Genomic DNA, 21,930 nt, shown 5'->3' on the forward strand with positions numbered 1-21,930 from the left:
CAGATTGTAATTGGTTGAAACGAAATTTTTACATACACCAAACATTATTTCAAAGTTGTTTACATACAATACACACAGTTTTAGTTATTTTTTACTATAAACATTCGTTTAAAGTTTCTTACATTCGAGAGAACTAATCTCTTTTTAACTTTATCAAAACATAAGAATACAAAATATTAAATTTATACTCCGTATTTTATATGTTGAATATTAAAAAAAAATGTTTTCACACATTTCGTGGACGACTTGCCAGCTATTGTGAACAATTTTAAATCAATAAATAAGTTAAAAAGGAGATCGAGGTATATCTTCGTATCTTAAATTCAAATTCATGATCTAAACCAATTTTAGTATAGTATCACCTGATTACCTAAAATATGGCATATACAATCAACGAGTTTGCTGATTGGAAAATCCGGCCCACTCGATCGAAGATATACAATTCGCCACTAATAACTTTTCTGATGAAAATATAACTGGAAAAGGTGGATTCAGAAATATTTACAAAGGGCAGCTGGAGTTTTGGCTGGATATATATAAATATTTAGCTGGAAGGTGGATTCAGAAATATTTAGCTGGATATATATAAATTAAATTCATATTATTGATATTACTTTATAGTTTGTTGAATAATCTCTTCAATTAGTGGTGATTAATTTGATAATAAGAGATAATGTCTTTTTTATTATGTAATATGATATATAAACTAGTTGGGATTGATTATGGTGAGGATTTTGAAGAACTTTTGGATGATATGAAAAATCAAAAGGATCCAGAAGATGAGAGCTATACAAAGGACGAGGATGACGACTATGGGAAATATGATTCCTTTCAGAAGGTACATAACATAAATAAACATTTATCATAATATTTACAATTGATTTTGTTTTTTGTATCTGCATTTCATGCACGTAGTATTCTAATTTTAGATTAGAATAATAAATTTCTCTATACTCACTTCTCTTCTCTCTCCCTAATAAAACAACTTTCCCTAACTAAAAATTCTTTAAAAATTTGCCACGTGTCAGCCTCCCCCACTTCTTCTAAAAAATCCCGCTTCGTGTAAAATTCAAAGACAATTCATACTAACGAATTCCGGTTCCCTAATTACTCTTCCACTTTTTAACAAATCTTTCTCTTATACTCCGATGAAGATCTTTGCTCTGAACCAAATATGCCAACTTTACAATTCTTCTTCTATCTATTCAAATCTTTTTTTTTTCTCTCTTTTCAATTCATTAATGCTCTGTGAAATTAGTCTCCAGTCAATGATAAAAGGGGTATTCGTTCTCCATACACTTCTTTTCCATGTTCTTAGATTTCTATTTTAATTTTGTGTTACACTTCTCACCGGAAGGATTTTGGCCGGAAAAAACAAATATCAACAATGACTCAGAATCAGGTATTAACACTTTCGATTGAGGGTTTTAGAATGATTTTCGATTTTTAAAGATGCTTCCGTTTAGGGTTTTCGCCGGATAAGCCTCTATCAACACCTACTTAAAAATCAGGTATCTCCAACTTTCAGTTTAGGGTTTTAATCTGTATTTTTTCCTTCAAGGTGTCTGATAAATCTAATTTATATAGATTGAAAACAAAGATTTGAGATAAAGATATTTGTTTTGGTTGTTATTGATTTGATTCATTGTTATTGATTTATATGAAACGCGGTTTTAAAGATATATAGAAATCAAAATATAAAACATGGTTTTAAAGATAGACACAAGTGGTAATTGAGATTTCTAATTTTCGGGTTCTTATTTTATTTGTAGAGTAAGTTGTATCATGTGTTTCTTCCTTAGATAATGTTACTGCTCATTCTTTACGGTTCAAAAATGTCATTTGTTTGGTAAGGGTCGGGTTGGGTAACGCTCAACCTAATTCATATGGAAACGCTCTAGAGCCGTTATTTGAAGCTTTTTTAATAACTATAAATTCAGATTAATTTCTATAGTAAGCCGTTGTATGGGTATCTTTTGTTATGAATGTATGTGGTAGTGTAGGGTGCTAGAGTTCTAAAACAATAAAGACAAGATAAGCAAAAAGTTTCCCATGAATAATTAACTCACTATCTAAGTAAGAAATAATTCAAGTCACTATTACATATTGTTTGTGGGAGTGTGCTATTGTTTCAGTTCATCTTAATTACAGGTTTTTATTTTTAAGACCTAATTCTAGTCACTATATATGGCACCGCCAAAAAACTCAAGGTTGATAGAAAAGAAAAAGCAACCAACAGTTACCGTTGATTCTAGAATGATACAGTCGATTTCAAAATCATATCAAACCAACACTCATGAATCACCTTCTTCAATGAGTGTGAAGATTGGTGAAACTCAGAGGAATGTGAAATCTTTATTCAAGGCATATGTTCTCGCCATGTTCTAAGTTCCACTTAAATTTTTATAATCGGTAATAGCTGACAACATATTCTTGCTTAATTTAGACTTACATCGATTGTCTTTCATATAAAGAAGACATATAAGTCAATAATGAACACTATATCCAGAGGTTTGCTTTTCGTTTTCTTTACGGTGAAATATTTATCGGTAGCTGAGTAGTTGAGTTTGGAAGTGACAAATTAACCGGGTGGGTTGAATAAGAGTTCATAACAGTTTTGTCTCAAAATGGAGGAGTCTAAAGTGTTGGTCAAAATGGGCAGCAAACAATCCAATTTTTTAGCTTTACTAATAAACAAGGTGCTAAATATGTTTGGTGAACTACGCTATTACAAAAATAATCCGAACTTTTAATGTAAAGTAATTTAAAGTAGAGGTATCTTTACAAATACACTCATCGTATAATTTTAACATTCATATGACCAATTTAAGAAGAAGTCGGATATTATTCTACCGGGTAGTTATTATCATTGTTTTAGGAATGACATTTATCTATCATGTTACTACTCATTTACCTTTTTAAGGTTTCCGATATCAAGTGTGCTTGGAACTGCATATTTTAAGTACGTATAGATAATAGTGTTATTTGGAAGCCAAAATGCAGTTTGAATTGTTTGGGTACTAGAAGCATCTTTATCAAAACAGAGGTAGCTAAATGGGTGCAGGTGAGTTGGGTGTTGGGTCAAAATAGGTTCACATCAATATGGGGACTTTTTAGTAGACATCGAATATCATGTACATCTACAGGTATAGTTGACAAAACTTGTCGTTCGAGGCTTTACATTAATCCTTATCGTTGTTGCTATTTTGGTTAAAGTTCTAAACAGGAGTGTATTTCAAAAATGACAATCATGTTTATAAGTCATATTTTGACATCTAGAACATATATGAGAAAGAACACAAGGGAATAAATGAAGTCTTGCATGAGGTTGTTGCACTTTTTGACTATCTAAGTGATCTTCTTGACGAGTTCACAAAGTGTTTGCCGTCTTCTGTTGGTACTGATTATCATGCTTCTTTAGGGAGACATTATTATAACCGTTATGATGAACGAAACTCAGCTATCACTCCAATCAAGTAAGCCTAAATCTGCAAGCAAGGTTGAAGACTCTGAGTTTAGATGTGGGCTTTGAAGTCAAGTATATATGGAGTTTTTTTTTTTTTTTTTAATTATTGGGGAACCTAATTAAGGCACTTTTACAAGTTAGTACCCATGTTAAACGATGTGTTTATGACTACTAATATATTTTTAACTTGAGTGAATACTTTCTACTCTGATAGATTAGCTCGGATATGAAGATACGAGACATAAAGGTTGTAATTGGTTTAAGTGTAATCAAATATAGAAATTTTTACTAATATTTTCTTAATAATGCCCCGGTAGTCACCCGGGTTGATTAGCTAGTTAAACAAGTATATTTATGAGACGTTAATTCCATCGAATGTGTGTTGTCTACACACTCTAGCTAGGCGTATTTGGACTTCAGGGTGCATTAAGAAGCGGGTACGTAGGAAAAGAATTAGACGTACTCCCCTAGGGGATTCAAAACCACTAAGTTGTGCATCATTTTTTTCCATTTCTTAATCTCAAAAAGATTTCCCACAATCTCATTATTTATAAGTAATAAACATTTTTTGTTATATCTTTATATATTGATATTGATTGAACTATCGAAAGGTCTCAATAAATGTCTAGTATTACATCATCTAATCGTAGTTGTTTGAGAATTAAAATTTTGATCTACTTTCGTTGTCATTCATATAGCGGTGAAAGTTGATCAATTCAAAAGAGAGCATAGTTTTAAAGCTTCGTAAAATTTCTTTTTGACATTCCAACAACATTGACTACATTTTACATTATTTTGAGTTTTTTCCAAACTAGTATAATAAGGGGGTGTTTGGCCTAGCTTATGTTTTTTAGCTTATGTTTTTATTTCATAAATGGCTTATGTTTTTATTTTATAAGCTTATAAACTCTTTCAATGGTGTTTGGATTAGCTTATATGATGTAAGCTAATAAGCACCTTTCAAGTATTTGGCTTAGCTTTTTTTAATTTAGCTTATGTTGGTAAAATGACCAAAATGGGTATGCTTACATATTATCAAATACCTTATATGTCAAATGTATCCACTTTGTTTTATGAGTTATACAAATCTTTTTGAATAACTTTTCTTAATTTTCCAAATGATAAGTACTAGAGTTAAAAAGAAAATACATCAATATTCAATAATACATTCATCTTGATTGGATTAGATCTCCTGCAATCATATCTCTAACAACACTCATATATAAACCATCCTTTCTACGATTTGTACTTGTGTCTTCATCGATTCCATCAATGCTACTAGATCCTCGACCATGAATACCATTATTTGGAGTGTAAGACTCTCGTTGCGCCTTGATAAATCCATCATCACATGCATCTTTCTTTCTAATATAATTGTGAACCGCCATAGATGCTAGCAGGATTTTCACTTGTGTCTCATATGTGTAATTCACATGCATATGTTGTAATATCTCCCATCTAGCTTTCCATACTCCAAAAGTTCGTTCAATGACATTTCTCAATGATGAATGATGGTAGTTAAATATCTCTTTAGCTCCTTTAGGAGCACGACTAGCAGTCGTTTTTTCACGATGAAAATCAGGTATGTGATAACGAATCTTGGTTCCTTTATATGGAGCAAGATAACCTCTCGTATTTGGATATCCAGCATCAAGAACATAATATTTATCTATAAATGAATAAAATTAGATAATATATTACTTATATAAAAAGATAAGGAAAACATATAGTTTTTGTAAAGATGGAATGTTACTCACCACCCGATGGACGTGGAAAATTAACCTCGGGTCTACGCAATGCTTCATTGAAAATTCTAGTATCATGTGCCGTCCCCTCCCATCCAGCCCATGCAAACGTAAAACACATGTTAAAATCACATGCGGCCATTATGTTTTGCGTCGCGTATCCTTTTCTACGAATATATTTTGGTTGCTCGTGTTCTCGAACAGATGCCCTCACATGTGTCCCATCGATAGCTCCAATGCAATCCTAGAAAACAAGACATAGTTGGTTAATTATCTCAAGTTACAAATAAAATGTGTATTAGAGTAAATGGACTACCTTGAAAATCGGGTAATAATGTCTCGAGTTCAAAAATTGTGACGGTACTTCTTCATTGTAATTTGCACTAGGCTTTATAATGTCTCCACTTAATTTAAGCACCGACTCTAAAACAAGATGAAAATGCCTATGAATAGTTTATCCAGAATGATTAAATGTTTCTTGGACCAATCTATTTCCCAGCCCGTGTGCTAAAGTCATCAAAAAAATCCCAACTGACTCGTGAACAGAAATATTACGTGTTTGTTTCAACCCGTAATGCGTTGAAAGATCAGAACATAACGATTTAAATACTGGTACATGAAGCCTAAATACTTCATAATAACGTCTCGGGTGACCATTAAGAATTTCATGAATAAAGACATTTCCTGTGCGAGAAGACGTGTGACAAAGCATGCGTGGATTATTCAATTTTGCACTAATTATTATCCCTTCAATCGCTAAACCACATAATAAGAGCCAGTTATTCTCCTCCTCCGCCATGTTTTCTGCTTCTCTATCAGAATCCGTTTCATCACTATCCGTATCCATCCTATTAAAAAACACAAATATAGGAAACGAGCAACTAAATACACATAAGAGTTAAATAATACCATAATGTTATGAAAACACACATCTAGATAACCAGAATGCTAAGGAAACACGTAGATAAATAAAAATAGCTAACCAGAATGTTAAATAACCAGAATGCTAAGGAAACACACAGAACCAGAATACTAAGGAAACACACAGAACCAGAATGCTAAGGAAAAACACAGCTAGACAAGATCGAACAACTAAACAGAATGCCAAATCCTAAAGAATTCTAAGGAAACACACAACTAAAGAGAATGCCAAAGCCTAAAGAAAAATCACTTATCCATTAGATATTTTAAAAACTCCATCTTTGCCATGTCACTTGTTGGAACCATGAAATTTTCACGAGCTTGCTTTTTTAAGAAGATGTCTAGTGCATGACAGTAATTCCTTGAACCTTCTTCAAAACCGGGAAAGGTTAACACAATGTCCATACATTCTTTGGTGGAAGGTGATAAGTTTTGCGGTGGTTACGTTTGTGAGCTTCTCGATGATAGAGCTTGCATAACATCAACAAGTTTATCTTCAAATGAAGAAGTTATTGAAGTTTTTCCCTTAGTTGAACGAGAAGAGGCATTATTCTTAGACTTCTTCCTTTTACTTGAACTGCTTTCGGGAAAAATAGGTTCCTGATCATCACTAGAAACATTGATCTCGTGACTATCTCCTTTCCCTTCAATGAGGTCTTCATCTTTATCATTCTGAAACTCAGAAGGAGTCTTTGTGTTATCTCCAACAGCAACATAATCTCGAAATAAAGGCTCGTTAAAAACTTTATACATCTCTAAATTTTGCCCTCTTAGCTTGGCAAGGTCATTATCTGCCTGTACATATAACAAATATACAATTTATAAGTTCAGCAAATATTAGAATTTTTTTTTTTTATAAATAACAGTTTACAAAATATTACCTTTATTTTTTCATCCCACCAACTAGCCGATGCATCAATCGTCTTTCTCACGGGATCCCACCCAATTCCAGATTCAAGTCTCATTAAACGATCATACAACTTCCATTCTTTCTTCATACCTTCCCAATGGTTTTTAATTTGCTTGCGGTCAAAAGTTTTCCCAGTACGGTCTTTCATGTACTTCTCCAGGTTCTTATACCCAACGGCATTGCAGTAACCGGTTGGCTTGTTCCCAATTCTAATCTCATTCAAGCATAACTCAAGAAATATCATATGGGCAGAATCCGTCCATAGTGGTTTGAATTTCTTTTTCTTAGTTTTTGTGACAACAACATCATTATCATGGTTCAGGTCCATGAGACCAAGTATGAAGAAATGATTCAAGAAATTGTCTATATAGATGCAAGAAGTAGGCTCTACTACATATTAATGATGGTTAGGTACAAGATGCAGGAAAATGCATATTTTGAGCTTTACTACCCATTAAAGATACAAGAAAGGCACTTTTGTTTTGCCTAAAAAACGTTTCAGAAACATTTATGAGTTTCACACCATTTTTAAGCATTCTTACACCATTCTTACACCTACGACATTTATGCCTAACTAGGCAACTAATTTTACCTACTAACATACCTACTACTCAATTTTCAGTTTTGATCATCAATGTATTATTATGTAATACAATGTAAAAAAAAAGGAATGGAAGCAAAGAAAATAATGAAAGCAATGGAAAGAATGAAACAAAAATTCAAGCATAATAGTTGCAATAGATAAGCAAATAGCGATTGATTAAGATGAATATAATTAGAGATGTATATAAAACAATGAAAGTAAAGAAAATAATGAGATCAAGATGAACAAAATGGAAAAAAAAAATGAAAACAAGAATCATACCTGTGTGGCTGTGTGTGCAGCGAGATGAGCAAGTCAAAGAATAAAGAAAAGGAAAGGTACGGTGGGTTATGGAAAAAGAGAATAAAGCATAGCCATATAAAGGTTTAAGGGTATTTTACAATCCCTACCCTAAAAAAGCTTTTAGCTTGTGTTGAAAAACGAATGTTTAAAGGGCTTTTCAATAGTAACTTTTATAAGCCCATATGCTTACATTTAATAAGCTAAAACAAACACTTTACATAGCTTGTCTTATGAAATAAAAGCCAAAAAAGCAATAAGCTTCCTTAAATAAGCTAGGCCAAACACCCTCTAAGAAAACTTATTTAATTACTAGAATAATAGTTTTAAATTTATTTATCATTTTAGTTATAACCTTATTAAATATTAAATACAAAATAAAAAAAAATCCGTTAGCACTTTGGCAGCAACCTATGCCCTTCTCCCCATTTTTTCTTTGGGTAAAACTACAATACAAATACCCAAATTATAACAATTTGAACTGGTATTCCCTCAAGAATTTGAACTAGTGGGTTCCCAATTTGAATTGGTATCTCCTCAAGAATTTGAACTGGTATCCCCCGCACACAAATACAACATTACAAAAAAAAAAGTGATAATCATACCACATATTTTGATTATATACCACATTGTACATGTTTTATAGCATATTGTACAAATATGCAATGTACAATAGTGATAAACTTATCAAATTTTGTGGTACGAATATTACTTACCTTGCAAAAATCATACTACAACATTACAACAACAAACTTATGCATTGGTCCCCTCATGTACGCGTACTTGATATGTGACCATCATCACCTAAACGTTTTTAACTAACTGGATAATGGGTACCATGTGCCAACAAAAATAATTCAAACGGAATGCAGAATATGAAATATCTTTTCCCAACTCAATATACTCTAATCAATTATTCATCTAAACCGGTGTAAGTGAACGTATTTCAATGTAACCATTTGATATTTCATCTCGATGTTCCTGTGTTTCACTTTCATCTTCAATTCTATCTTCTTCAAACACATCATCCAAATTAATTTCATCTTCAATTCCATCTTCTTCAAACACACATCCAAATTAATTTCATCTCATAAAACGTTATAAACATTGAATGTTCACAACAACAATTTGAGATGTTATATTGAAATCTTCATTTTGATTCGTGTGAAAAACTACATTCAATTGGTTCATTGTATGAACTGCAGATGAAAACAAAAATTAAAGATGGAGAAACACAAAGAAAGCAAAAACAATTTAAGATAAGGAAAAAAAAGGTCACTATTAAATTGATATGTGTGTATACGTAATTAAAGATAAATACATAGGGACTTATTAGAATTGTTACCACAAGTTAATCAATCACCAAAAAGCAAAAAAGGTTTTAAATCCAATCTGAAAGATGAGAGATGGTGAATAGCTGATGAATGGGTTTAGTCTAAGTTAAGTTATAACTAAAATGGTAAATATTTTTAAAATTAGACTAGTTTAGTAAATAAGTTTTTCCATTATACAAGTTTGGAAAAAAATACACGCCACACGTCTAAAAAGTTAGTTTACTTTTTGGTTGACTTTTCTTTTCTAGTTATCCCTTCCACTTTATCGACAAAGGAATATGTAAAGTAAAGTCTAATTTCAATGGGATAGTTTCTCAAGAATGAATGTTGTTCAAATATTTTGATGAACAAATAAAAAAAACCCCAATTCAGTGAACACCTATATAGTTATATCTACATTTTGACTTGAGTGAATGCCACAACACTTTGTTGATGCTTCAAATATAACCTAGTTAGATAAATGCTGAAAAAACTAATCTAAATAATTATTAATTTATGAAAAACTTGACTCGATTTAGGAATAATAAGTTTTTTTTCGAGAATGTGCACCTCAAGGGTCAAATATGCACTACATATCACATCGCAAAATCGAACAGAAGACTTTCATCCACCTAGCCATGCGTGATATATCGCATCAGAACTCAGTTATGCGCCTCATGGATCCTCCCATGCGCTGAATAACCTGGACTGACAGGATCAAACACCAAATTTGACACTTGATTCAAATTGCATCATTTCCAAATTCATTTTCAAATTTCATGGAACAACGTTACTTAATTCTAACAAGTATTTGACACATTTATAAACATAGTAAAGATATTCATTTGAATGATATTGAGCACGTTTCCCATCTCTCAAGCATTCATTTTACATAAATGGGCATTTGCCTAAGTTGTCGTATATTGGGTAAAAAAACATGTTTAGTTGCAAATGTATGAACCCAAGCTTTACTAGAAACAACCAAATGTGCCATGACAAGGTGGTAATACTGGGTATCTACAAAAAACTCCATTCTCCCACGAATGGACATTTTACCTTCAAGACTTCTAGCTAACTTCTTCTTAACAACTCCAAATCAACAACAACTTAATTCCCTTTTCCGGAATCACCTACAAAATGGGTAAACAACTAAAATATAAGCGAATGCTTAGTGAATAAACTTACATATCATTACACATATGAAGGAGGGCGATGTGCAAAGGACTATCACATGTAGCCCATGGTACCATAGTACCACATCTACATGCTCACCTTTGCACTAACGTACTATATGGATCCATATAAGTAGATGATTACATTCATAACAATACAATAACAAATACCCCTACTTAGGCTATGCTCCTACTAAGGCTCATAATCAAATAATGCCCTTACTTAGGCTCAATATCAAATGGATTGCCACACACGGAATCTACCATCATATGGTAATCGACCCAACATACATACAAAGATATGTAAGAATACTCTTCTCCTTCGTGACACAATCAACAACTCAAAATAACCACAAACATAAAAGAACAAACTTTCAACCTATCATAACAACAAAATTTGTATGTAAAGCAATATTAACTTTCTTGACTAACTCAACTTAGTCATATAAACATATCACTAGCATTCCTAACCAACTATCATCTCATTTTGTCATCGAGTTCCTTTTCTTTCAAAACTTCATTTGGTGACCTCAAACTATCATCATCATCACTATTTTACTCAACTAGTAAAATCATCATTCTTTCATAATTAAGGTCTTAATGTCGACACTCATATTCTTTAATTAACTTTATCATACAACTTAATAACTGTAATATACAAGAAATTGGGGAAAATCATACATAAACTCAATTCTAGCAAAATCCCCAATTTGAAATACCCATGAACTCTAATTCTTAAAGATAATTATAACTATATTAACGAAATTCTTACCTTCAAGAAAAGACTTAGAATTAAGGTTTGAGATTACAAAATCTTCTTCCTTCTTGTAAATGTCGACATACACCCCCCCCCCCCCTAAAACACTCAATGTAAGTCCCAACTTAATCAGATGGTACTAAACTGGAGACACCTCTATGTCAATAATGAAGTATTTTTGCAATACGTTCACAAGATCTGGACGAGACCAGTTAAGGTGAACAGTATACCAGGTTATCTGGAAGGTTTACTTATTAAGGTGACAATTCAAATAAGTAAATACAATGCAATAATAAATTAACATATAAAGTAAATGGTGAGACAATATGTATTTTTCATATGTATTTTATTTATTGATTATAAACAAAATACAAAGGTTGATGCGGAACCAAGATATTACAAGTATGTAAATATCCTAACAACCTATGAAATACAATTGATCTAAAATTGGAAATTCTCTTGTCAATCGAAACACTTAAAGTTGTGAAATGTTCCTTTTTGCGATTAAGAGAATATTGCACAAGCACACCAGTATATTGCAAAGTGTAAAAATGCAAAGACTTGTTATTGTGTTGTGCAAAGGCCTCTATTTATAGGCAAAGGTTGACATTGGGAATGTCAACTTTGCCGTACAAATATGGTTGGGAGCATTTAAGGATGTGTGAACTTTTCCTTGAAAATACTAAATAAAGTATGTCAAAGTACATACTTTATCCAACCTGCTTTGTACTTTATACTAAGATAATATCTATTATCCGGGTAATGGTACATAAAGCAATAAAGGCAATTTCCTCGTAATCAGTGTAAAGCTTTGTAAGTTCTTTACACTAATGCTCTCCAGTCTTGATCTGGTTAGATGGCCACTGGGCTTTGCTGCCATGGCCAGTCTCTTTCTTCCATTTGATGTCTTCGACTTCAACTGGACCGTCTTCAGGTTCAGTTAGATCTTCAACTGGAGGAAGTCACCAGTTGCATAAACTGTACGATGCAACTTGACTTCTCATATTTCTGGACAAATCTTAATGTCTCCAGATACAACTAGAGACTGGCCAGTTTTGCTAAAACTGTACCTAACAAATTCCCCCTATTTGTCCAAAAATATGCAAAAGTCTTTTCAAGTTTGTATCTATACAAGTGTTAACTTGAAAGGACTTGGTTTGACAAAATCTATCTAATTTTCTAAGGCATTTTTATAGATCATCAAATGCCTTAGATATTTTTCTTTTTAACTTGTTAGATTTTATCACTTATCTATCTTGTGGGTTACAATCTGGCAACTTGTATATACAAGATGTAAAAATTACATAAGTTACAAGAAAGTAAATAAAATACAAGTAGATAAAAAAATAGAAGTAGAACTTAAACAGATGGCCCTTCGCCAGTTCTCCTTCTTTTGGTCAACGAACCAATGGGCTTACCATCCTCAGGGTCGATGTGTAGCTTTTCCTCCAGTTGTTCTTTATGATCAATCTTGTGTTTCAATAAGCTTAACCACACGTTTTCAAACCTATTCTTCGTTGGCTTTTGTTCCAAAATATTCACCATCTCAAACCACTTAGAAAATCCATATCCAAGTACCTAAGCATTCTCAGTCTTCACAAAAGGACCTCCAGAATAATTGACTGATAAATGAAAGGTTTTGGTACCTGGCCGGATGGTCACATCAACTGCAGTGATCTTTCCAGCATGATTTCTCTTGCTCATTATTGATTGATAATAGGCTCTGGCATCTGATTCATTTTCCAGTTTGGGGGCACCAGTTCCAGCATGTTGCACAGCAGCCTTAATATCTTCATGGGAAACCTCACCAGTTGGCTCTAACCAAGTTCTTAGATTGGCATCCCTGGGAAGTGGCTTGGGCTTTGATTGAGAGGACCTCTTTGGTGGATTCAATACCCTTTTCAAAACTCTATTGACATGGTCAATTCTCTTTTGAATCCCACCAGCCCGAATCTCCTTGATCTTTTCAACTGTACAGTTCAGATTCTTGGCATCATATTCAGCTTCATTGTCTGGATATACTTTGTCAGTTTGTATATCCAACATTTCATTAAGTACGCCAATAATCCTCTGGTCATGCTTGATTTTCTTGTATTGTTCCAGTGTGATGCCCAACAAACCAGCATCACTGCATCTAAGGCACCCAAGTCAAAAATCTGGGCCCTTGCGAGTTTTTGATTTTGTTTTTCCCATTTCCTTTGTTCTTTAAATTGCTTACCCATCCTTGCTAGTCTTTTACTTTCGGAATTAGACACTGGTGGCAGTTTATCAATATTGCCAGTTTCAAGCATAACTTCAGTACCAGTTGGTTTGGCAGATTCATCAGTTACCTGCCCTTTGCCCTTATCAACATTCCCCCTGGGATCAGCCACATCTTCAAACTGCTCAATAACCTGCTGACTGGCATCAGTACCAGCAGCCTCCACATTCTCACCAGCCACACTAGTTTGTACTTGGCCAGATGAGCTTTCAGGGATGACTGTTCTAGGAGCAACAACCTGACTTCTTTCCCCCTTGGCAGCATCTAGATCTCCCCGGATTGCATCCCAATCAGATTGGTCGGATGGCAATCGGTCTAGAGGTTGCCACGATTGATGTTCTTTGCACTCCTTGAAAATTGAGCACATCATCCTAAAAGATCTCCATAGATGATTCACCTCTTGGGACTGGGCCAAGACATCATCACCAATTTGGACTTGCCCATCCTTTAATTCTTTCAACAACTTGAGGTCATCTAGGGAGAGGCCAGCAGACACCATTTCCTTTTCTTTTTCTTTGCCCAATTCAATTGTCAGCTTATCAAGGGCGGTTGAATGTTCAGATACCTTAGTGGCCAGAGTGTCCAGACTACTCCTCAACTGGGTGATCTCAGCAGTTATTGGGGACAGATCAACCTGAGGAGAAGCAATCTTGGTGATCTCAGACATCACCTTTTTAACCAATTCCTCTTCTCTAGCAACCAAAGTTTCTTCAATTGTCTGACCAACTGAAGTAGATAACTGCTGTCCAAGCTCAACTATATCAAGACCAGGTTTCTCAACTAATTCCTTAACCTGCCTTTCTAACTCCTTCAGTTCTGCTTCTGATGATCTGACAGTAGTGCCCAATAGATTGGAGATAGAAGATGTAACCTTTGATTGAGTTAGGTCAAAGGCTTCCTTCAGAGTTGTTGCCAAATTATTGCAGCCAGTGACCAACTCATTGAGATTCTTCACCACTAAGTCCTCATTTATTGTGAATTTATTGATGCCCAGATCAACCACTTTGTCATGTGTTCCTTATGCTATTTGGACAAGGACTTGGTGTTTTTGACAATTGTCTTTTGAACACCATCCACCCTATCAATAAGGTTTTTGATGTCGGCAGTAAAGGAGACAAATTGACTGTCCAGTGACGGAGGAGAAGGTGTCACTGGACCAGCAGTAAGGGCAACTTTAGTAACTGGTGGAGGTAATAGAATGGATACCTCATCATCAGCCTGGCCAGTTGCAAAAGAAAAAAAAAAAAGAAGGAGCAAATGAACTATTTTGTTCAGCAGGCTGAGTATGCTCAGGTGTGCTGAACGGTGGTGGTGGCATGTGTTTATTTCTAGACATGGAGTTAATAAAGTATTTGGTGCAAAAGTGGGATTTACTATGAGAGTGGGTGAAACTGAAACTGGAACATCTGGAAGACTGAACTGAGAAGAAGGGACTTGATCCTGTACATAGGCATCAAGATTCTCAGTGTCAGAAGCAGTTTCCTCAGAATCCGAACACTCTATTAGAATATCATGATCATTATCATTCATGTCCAGATCCATGAATGTAATCGATGGCTGAGTAGTGGGCTCAGACTCCTGATGTACTTGGTCAGTTTCCTGAAGAGTAGCATCAGTTGGCGGATCATCAACTACTAAAGCAGTTTCACTTGGAATAGAGGTCACTATTGCCTCAGTTATAGTTGCTCTATCCACAACCATAACATCACTGGCGGTAGAGTTGGGGATCTCGACCTCTGGTGGTGACTCACCAAAAGCTTCGTCAATCCGTGCAAGAGTGTCAGAAATTTGGCTATTGACCTATTGTGCTGACACAGACTATACTATGGGTTGGGTTGACCCAATAATATCTTCACCACGTCCTCCTATAGAAATTTCGGAAGTGGTTACCTGCAGTGTTCCCATTTGACTATCTCCAATTGCCTGTTGGGAGGCAGCTGGGTTTGTTTGATCAGTGGCTCGTACTGATCTTGACCGTCGCTGGGTGTTGCGAGCCCTTTGGGGAACTGGGACACCTGTTGGGAGGTCCCCAGTATGTGAAATGGAAACTGTTTGACTGGAACTGGCGGGGTTAGACTGTTGTTCAGGCACAATAACTGTCACAATGCTAGAGGACGAACCGGTGGGTCCCTCATTGTTTTGAGTCCCGCCCAGTTTCCTTTCTGAGCCACCTGGTAATGGTGCGTCAGTTTTAGCGAATGCCAGTTGCATTCTTTCAGGAATTGGGACCTCAGTGTCTAAAGAGACAAGAGAGTCTAAATTCCTTAACATTTCAGGGAGAGAGAAATCAGAGTTTGTATTTTTATATGCATCTCTCCCCAAAATAAGTTTGAAACACAGAGAGAGGTACCTGGAGAATGGTATGCAAAGTCCCCTGGTGCCTGTCAGCTTTTTGACTAGACTTCTGAACAAGATGTCAGCAAAGTCCACCCTCAGTCCATTTGTCTTCAGTAAGCCATCTCTGCCTGTGCGGAGTTAATCTGGTCAAGACCACCAGAACTCCCACCCATACTCTCCACCAGATGGACCATGAAGTACTTCCAGGATGGAGTAAGTCCCTTCATGGTCATGGCTCCCTTTGTCTTCAGGACGCCTTTATCCAAACACTCTGTATGCCCCATTTCATAGAGCGTCTGGCGAAAATTTATATTCTGGTAAGGGATGACTACGAAAGACTCTCCAGGTCTTAAGTAGTTGAGATTTAGGGCATCCCTGAGAGTTTCTGCAGTTAAGGTACATTGAATAGTGCCATTTTTTAGTGTAAAGGTGATGGCAGAATTATCTTCATTATTTGCGGCAGTGTACCAAAACTCACAAACATAATCATGGTACATCTTTGTGGGGTGTGCAGAAAATTGTGGGCCGATAGGACTATCCTTCAAAAATTGTTGGATACTCCCAATGAGGGTATCAGAACCTTGGGTTCCTTGTAAACTAGCAATCGGATTGTTTGGGTTTAATTTGATGAGCGTAGTGTTACCAGGAGCACCAGATGCTTGTCTAACATCTGGTGAGGGGACATAAGCTCTCTTTAAGAGATTAATGTCACGAGAACGGGATGATTTAGGTGCCATTATAGTACGAGATGAAATTGAAATTGAGAACTTTGGAATTAGGGTTCTTGATTTAAAAAGCACAGAGAGAAATGAATTGAATTTGATGATTGGGAAGTAAATGAAGGAATGTGAAAAGAAAGTAAATTTGTTTGGAAGTAAATGTGGGTATTTATATTGAAATGAATTCCAAAAGTAAATATCCAAAAAGATATTTTATAATCAAAATAAAAAATGATTTGACATTTTAATGAAAAATAATTCGAATTTTGAAAATAAAACAGTTTTTACTGCCGAGCATTAAATGCTACGACGGCATAACTTCTCACTCGCCCACTAACCTTTTACAATCCCAATAAAAAGTGTTACCTTTTTTCAAAAATGACCTTGACACGTCTGATGACGGTTGCAACTAGATAAAAGTACTTGAGTGCAAGACGTGTCACCACTATTGACCAATTAAACCATTCGTTATGAAATTTGGTTGACTAGTTAGACTACAGTTTGAGACAAGACCAAACTAATATACTGGAGAGTTTTCCAGATACCAGTTTCAACTGGAGAGGTTCTCCAAATGCATTTTTCAAAATATAACAAGTTTTAATTAGAAAAATATTTTGAGTCTTTCCCCCTAAAATTGAGATCCATCTGATCAAGGATTGGTTTTCAAGTACATCAAGGCGTTCAATCTCCAACCAATCAAGGATCACCTGAACTATCCCAACTAGAGGGCCTCTCCAGTTTTAATGAGGATTCAACATACCCAGTTCGCTGATGAGGTGTTTAAAAGTTTTCTCAACAAGAGGCTTTGTAAAAACATCAGCTAACTGTTTATCAGTGGGGATGAAATGAATTTCAATATCTCTTTTCATAACATGGTCACGAATGAAGTGATACCTGATGTCAATATGCTTTGTCTTCGAGTGCATCACCGGATTGTGAGATATAGCAATTGCACTGGTATTATCACAAAATATTGGAGTTCTTTTATACTTGAGATCATAATCAAGTAACTGGTTCTTGATCCAGATAATCTGGGCACAACAACTGGCCGTAGATATGTACTCAGCTTCTGCTGTGGACATAGAGACTGATGTCTGCTTCTTACTGGTCCAACTTACCAGTTTTCCTCCAAGAAAGTGACAACCACCAGTTGTTGACTTCTTATCAATCTTACAACCTGCATGATCTGAATCTGAATAACCCATTAGATCTAACCCTGAGCCCTTGGGATACCAAAGGCCAAGGCTAGGACACCCTTTCAGGTATCTGAAGATGCGCTTGACAGCGTGCAAATGTGATTCTTTTGGGTTAGCCTGAAATCTGGCACATAGACATGTTGCAAACATTATATCTGGTCGACTGGCAGTTAAATACATCAGTGAACCAACCATTTCACGATATTCTTTTTGGTCCATTGGTTTGCCATTTGGGTCAGAATCCAAATTTAATGGAGCTGAAATGGGTGTGGTTTTTGATGGGATTGAATCATATTTGTATTTTCTTAACAACTCTCTGACATATTTTTCTTGGTTAATAAAAATACCATCCATGGTTTGTTTAATTTGTAAACCTAAGAAAAATGTTAATTCACCCATTAAAATCATCTCATATTCTTGAGACATGATTTTTGAAAACCTTTTACACATTCCATCATCAGTAGACCCAAATATATTGTCATCAACATAAATTTGTACCAATAAGATATTACCTTTTTCTTTCAAGATAAACAAGGTATTATCTATTGCACCTCTTTTAAAGTCATTTTTGAAGATGTTTGGTCAAGGTATCATACCAGGCTCTTGGGGCTTGTCTAAGACCATACAAAGCTTTGTTCAGTCTATATACCCAATATGGATGCTTATCATCGATGAAACCTGGTGTCTGTTGAACATACACTTCTTCTTCCAAGGTTCCATTCAGGAATGCACTTTTGACATCCATATGGAAGACTTTAAACTGCAGATGGGCTGCATACGCCAAGAATATTCTTATGGCTTCAAGTCTTGCAATTGGAGCAAAAGTTTCATCATAATCAACACCTTCAGCTTGACAGTAACCCTTGGCAACTAATCTGGCCTTGTTCCTGACAACATTGCCATCTTCATCCATCTTGTTTCGGTAGACCTATTTGGTTCTAATTGGCTCTTTCTTCAAGCCAGGTGGACGAGGAACTAATTCCCAAACATTATTTCTTTCGAACTGGTTGAGCTCTTCTTGCATTGCTTCAACCCAGCTTGGATCTGCCATAGCCTCGTTAATCTTCTTCGGTTCAATCAGCGATAAGAAGGTGACGTTTAAACATTGTTCACTGGTGGCTTTTCTAGTCTGAACCCCACTAGATGGATCTCCAACAATCTAATCAATTGGATGTGCTGCAGTCCATCTAGTATATTGACTAGGATTATGTGGTACAATATCAGTGCAAGTCACCTGGGAAGCCTCTACAGTTGTAGCAACTGGTTGAGGATCAGTCCAGACTACTTCAACATCATCATCAGAATCATTTAATTCACGATTAGGATCATGAAATTCTTCATTCAAAGGTATTTCTTGAAGAACAGGTGAAACTGGAGGATCTTCTGGAGTAATTTGGATATACTCATGTTCTGATATTGGGGTGGCACAAACATCTGATCCAATCACTAGTTTCTGTGGTAAGTTGAAACTGATGGAGGGATAGAATGGTGTGTCACTGGTGGAATTCTTCTTCTTGTTGACTGGTTCCAATCTAGATTGACTGGAAACATCTTCTGGAGAACCAACTGACTGATGAACTTGGTCAGGTTCTCCAAAATTTATTGGAACAACTGGAGAAATATCAAGGCTTGGTCTTTTATTAATTGCTTCATTGGACTCGTCAAATGTAACATGAATTGTCTCATGAACCTTTTGAAGTCTATAATTATAAACTCTAAAGGCTTTTCTGATATCAGAATAACCAAGAAATACTCCTTCATCTGTCTTAGCATCAAACTTGCCAAGTTGACTTGCATCAATTAAGATGAAAACTGGACAACCAAATACATGAAAATAACCAATATTTGGTTTCCTCTTTCTGAGTACTTCATAAGCAGTCTTCCTACGTCTCTTGATGTAGAATGACTGATTCTGGGTATGACAAGCAGTTGCCACAGCTTTAGCCTAAAAACTAGTTGGAAGACCTGATTCAGATAACATACTTCTGGCAGCTTCAATTAATGTACGATTCTTTCTCTCAACCACACCACCATTTTGCTCTGGTGTGTGAGCAGAAGAGAAATTCTGAGAAATACCAGTGTCATTGCAAAATGATTCAAGTGTTTTATTTTGAAATTATGTACCATTATCACTACGCAACTGACACACTTTGTGAGTATATTTGAGCTCAACTCTTTTGATGAGAGAGATGATTTCAGCAGCTACATCACTTTTGGATCTGAGAAACACCACCCAGCAAAATCTGGTGTACTCATCCACAACAACTAGAGTGTATTTCTTGTCAGCTCTAGTTTGAACATTCACTAGACCAAATAAGTCCATATGAAGCATGTGAAGAGGTTCAGTGATGCTAAAGTTTTGCCTGGTCTTGAAACTGGCTCTTTTCTGCTTACCCATCTCACACCCAGGACATGGCTTTTCCTTTTTGAAGGAAATCTGAAGAATCCCATCTACAAGTTGTTTTCTAGACAACTTATTAATATTTTTGAAATTAAAATGGGATAACCTCTTGTGCCAGAGCCAGCTGGTGTCTTCATTTTCCTTGGTATAGAAACACTGTTCTTTTGGAGCAGATTCGATATCCATGACATAAACATTTCCTTTCCTAGGAGCAATCATCACCACTTTCCAATCCTTGTTAAATGTGGTACCTTGAGCAATATCAAAAAATACCTTATATCCATCATCATATAGTTGACTGACACTTATCAGGTTATATTTCAAACCATTGACAAAAGCAACTTTAGTGAACTGGACTTGTCCATTATTGATTATACCATATCCTTCAGTTTTTCCACTTCCATCATTTCCAAAGGTCACTGCCGGTCCATCTTGGACAGTGAACTCTTCCAGCAGGGGCTTACATTCGGTCATAGTCTGGCCAGCTGCGTTGTCTAGATACCAGGTATTCTTCTTTCGATCGCCCTGCATACCCACAGAATTTATTAGTTCTCTTTGGGAACCCATTTGCTGATGGGTTCACCAGACTCTCCCTGGGAAGTCTTAGTTGATTTATGTGGTTTTGAACTGGAGGCTGAAGCTGGTGAATTTCCAACTTCAGGAGTGAAATTCTTTGAAATGATAGGAACAGTACCCTTTTTCTTGCCAGATTTTGTTCCAGATTGAACAACTTGTTTTTTATTTTGCTTTAAAAGGGTTTTTTCTTTAACATTTTGTTTTGCAACTGGAGGGGTTGAAGTTCCTTCTAGGTTTTTGATCTTGGTAGTGCAACTCTGAACCTGTCTAGACAATAGTTGGAGTTGCCTTTCCAATCTCAGTAAAATGTTATTTTCTTCAGGCAGCTGAACCTTGGACTGGGGCTCAGCAGGGATCTTAGTCTTTTGAGTCGTGGGCTCTTTGGACTTTTGAGGTAAAGGCTTTTCACCAGCAGCCTTTTTAACTGGAGCTTTAGCCTTTTTGGCTCCAGATTTGACCTCAGGGGTGGTCTCAACAGATTCAGTTTTCTTGGAACTTTCAGGTTGGTCATAGGGGGTTTCAATCCTGATGCTTTCAGGTAGTTCATGAATATCTGGAATTACTGCTGCCATCTGCACATCCCCAGCCCCAATGGCTCTAATTTGTGCATTAATGGTCTTAGTGCATGCATCGTAATTCCTCCCAGATGCCCTAACCCAAGTTTTGATAACCATTTGTTCTTTTTCCAGATCAGATTTTAATTTTTGGTTATCTAATTCCAATGCTTCATTTAAAGCAACTGACTCCTTGAGAGCCAACTTGACACTTTGAAAATCACTTGCCATGGGTTTTAAATTATTTAACTCTGTTAGAATTGTTTCCAAATACATTTCACCCTCAGTTCTAACAGTTTCAACAAATAACAAATCCCCATTAAGTGACTCAGCAATATCCAGTTTTGATTCTGTGTCATTTTCGATATCATAATGATATACCTTCTTCAGAATGATATCCACCCATCTTCCAGATACAACATCGTCCTTTACCAGATGTTGTTGTTGCTTATCTTCCAGGGCCATAAAACACACATCTCTAATCTCCTCTTCATCATCAGATGAGTCATCGGAAAGTTCCCATTTTTCTTCATCATTTACCACCAGACACTTATTTTTATCATTTTCTTTTTCAAGTAAAAGGAGGGCAATCTGAGCTTTCAATTTTTTATATTTTTTTTTGTAAGACTCATCAGATTTTTGAAAATTAGGGACATACGGACCAGTTTGATTGTTCATCTGACTAGATCTGCATTCCGTCATAAGTGACCTTTCTTACCA

At 35.6% G+C, this 21,930-nt stretch overlaps 2 protein-coding genes across 2 annotated transcripts; both read right to left on the bottom strand.

The window, feature by feature from the left end:
• Window positions 1-4,555: 4,555 nt before the first annotated feature.
• LOC122600409 lies at window positions 4,556-7,956 on the bottom strand. Its single transcript, XM_043773120.1, has 4 exons — window positions 7,908-7,956; window positions 5,528-5,634; window positions 5,224-5,455; window positions 4,556-5,135 (listed from the first exon to the last, which is right to left on the bottom strand). The coding sequence occupies exons 3-4, from the start codon at window positions 5,351-5,353 to the stop codon at window positions 4,636-4,638; spliced, it is 630 nt and encodes a 209-aa protein (XP_043629055.1). The 5' UTR covers window positions 5,354-5,455; window positions 5,528-5,634; window positions 7,908-7,956; the 3' UTR covers window positions 4,556-4,635.
• On the bottom strand, window positions 6,161-7,822 carry LOC122600408. Its single transcript, XM_043773119.1, has 2 exons — window positions 7,014-7,822; window positions 6,161-6,927 (listed from the first exon to the last, which is right to left on the bottom strand). Exons 1-2 carry the CDS (start codon window positions 7,368-7,370, stop codon window positions 6,574-6,576), a joined length of 711 nt encoding a protein of 236 aa, XP_043629054.1. The 5' UTR covers window positions 7,371-7,822; the 3' UTR covers window positions 6,161-6,573.
• Window positions 7,957-21,930: the final 13,974 nt, after the last annotated feature.

This window comes from Erigeron canadensis, chromosome 5, assembly GCF_010389155.1.
Source record: "Erigeron canadensis isolate Cc75 chromosome 5, C_canadensis_v1, whole genome shotgun sequence".
NCBI classification, from domain to species: domain Eukaryota; kingdom Viridiplantae; phylum Streptophyta; class Magnoliopsida; order Asterales; family Asteraceae; genus Erigeron; species Erigeron canadensis.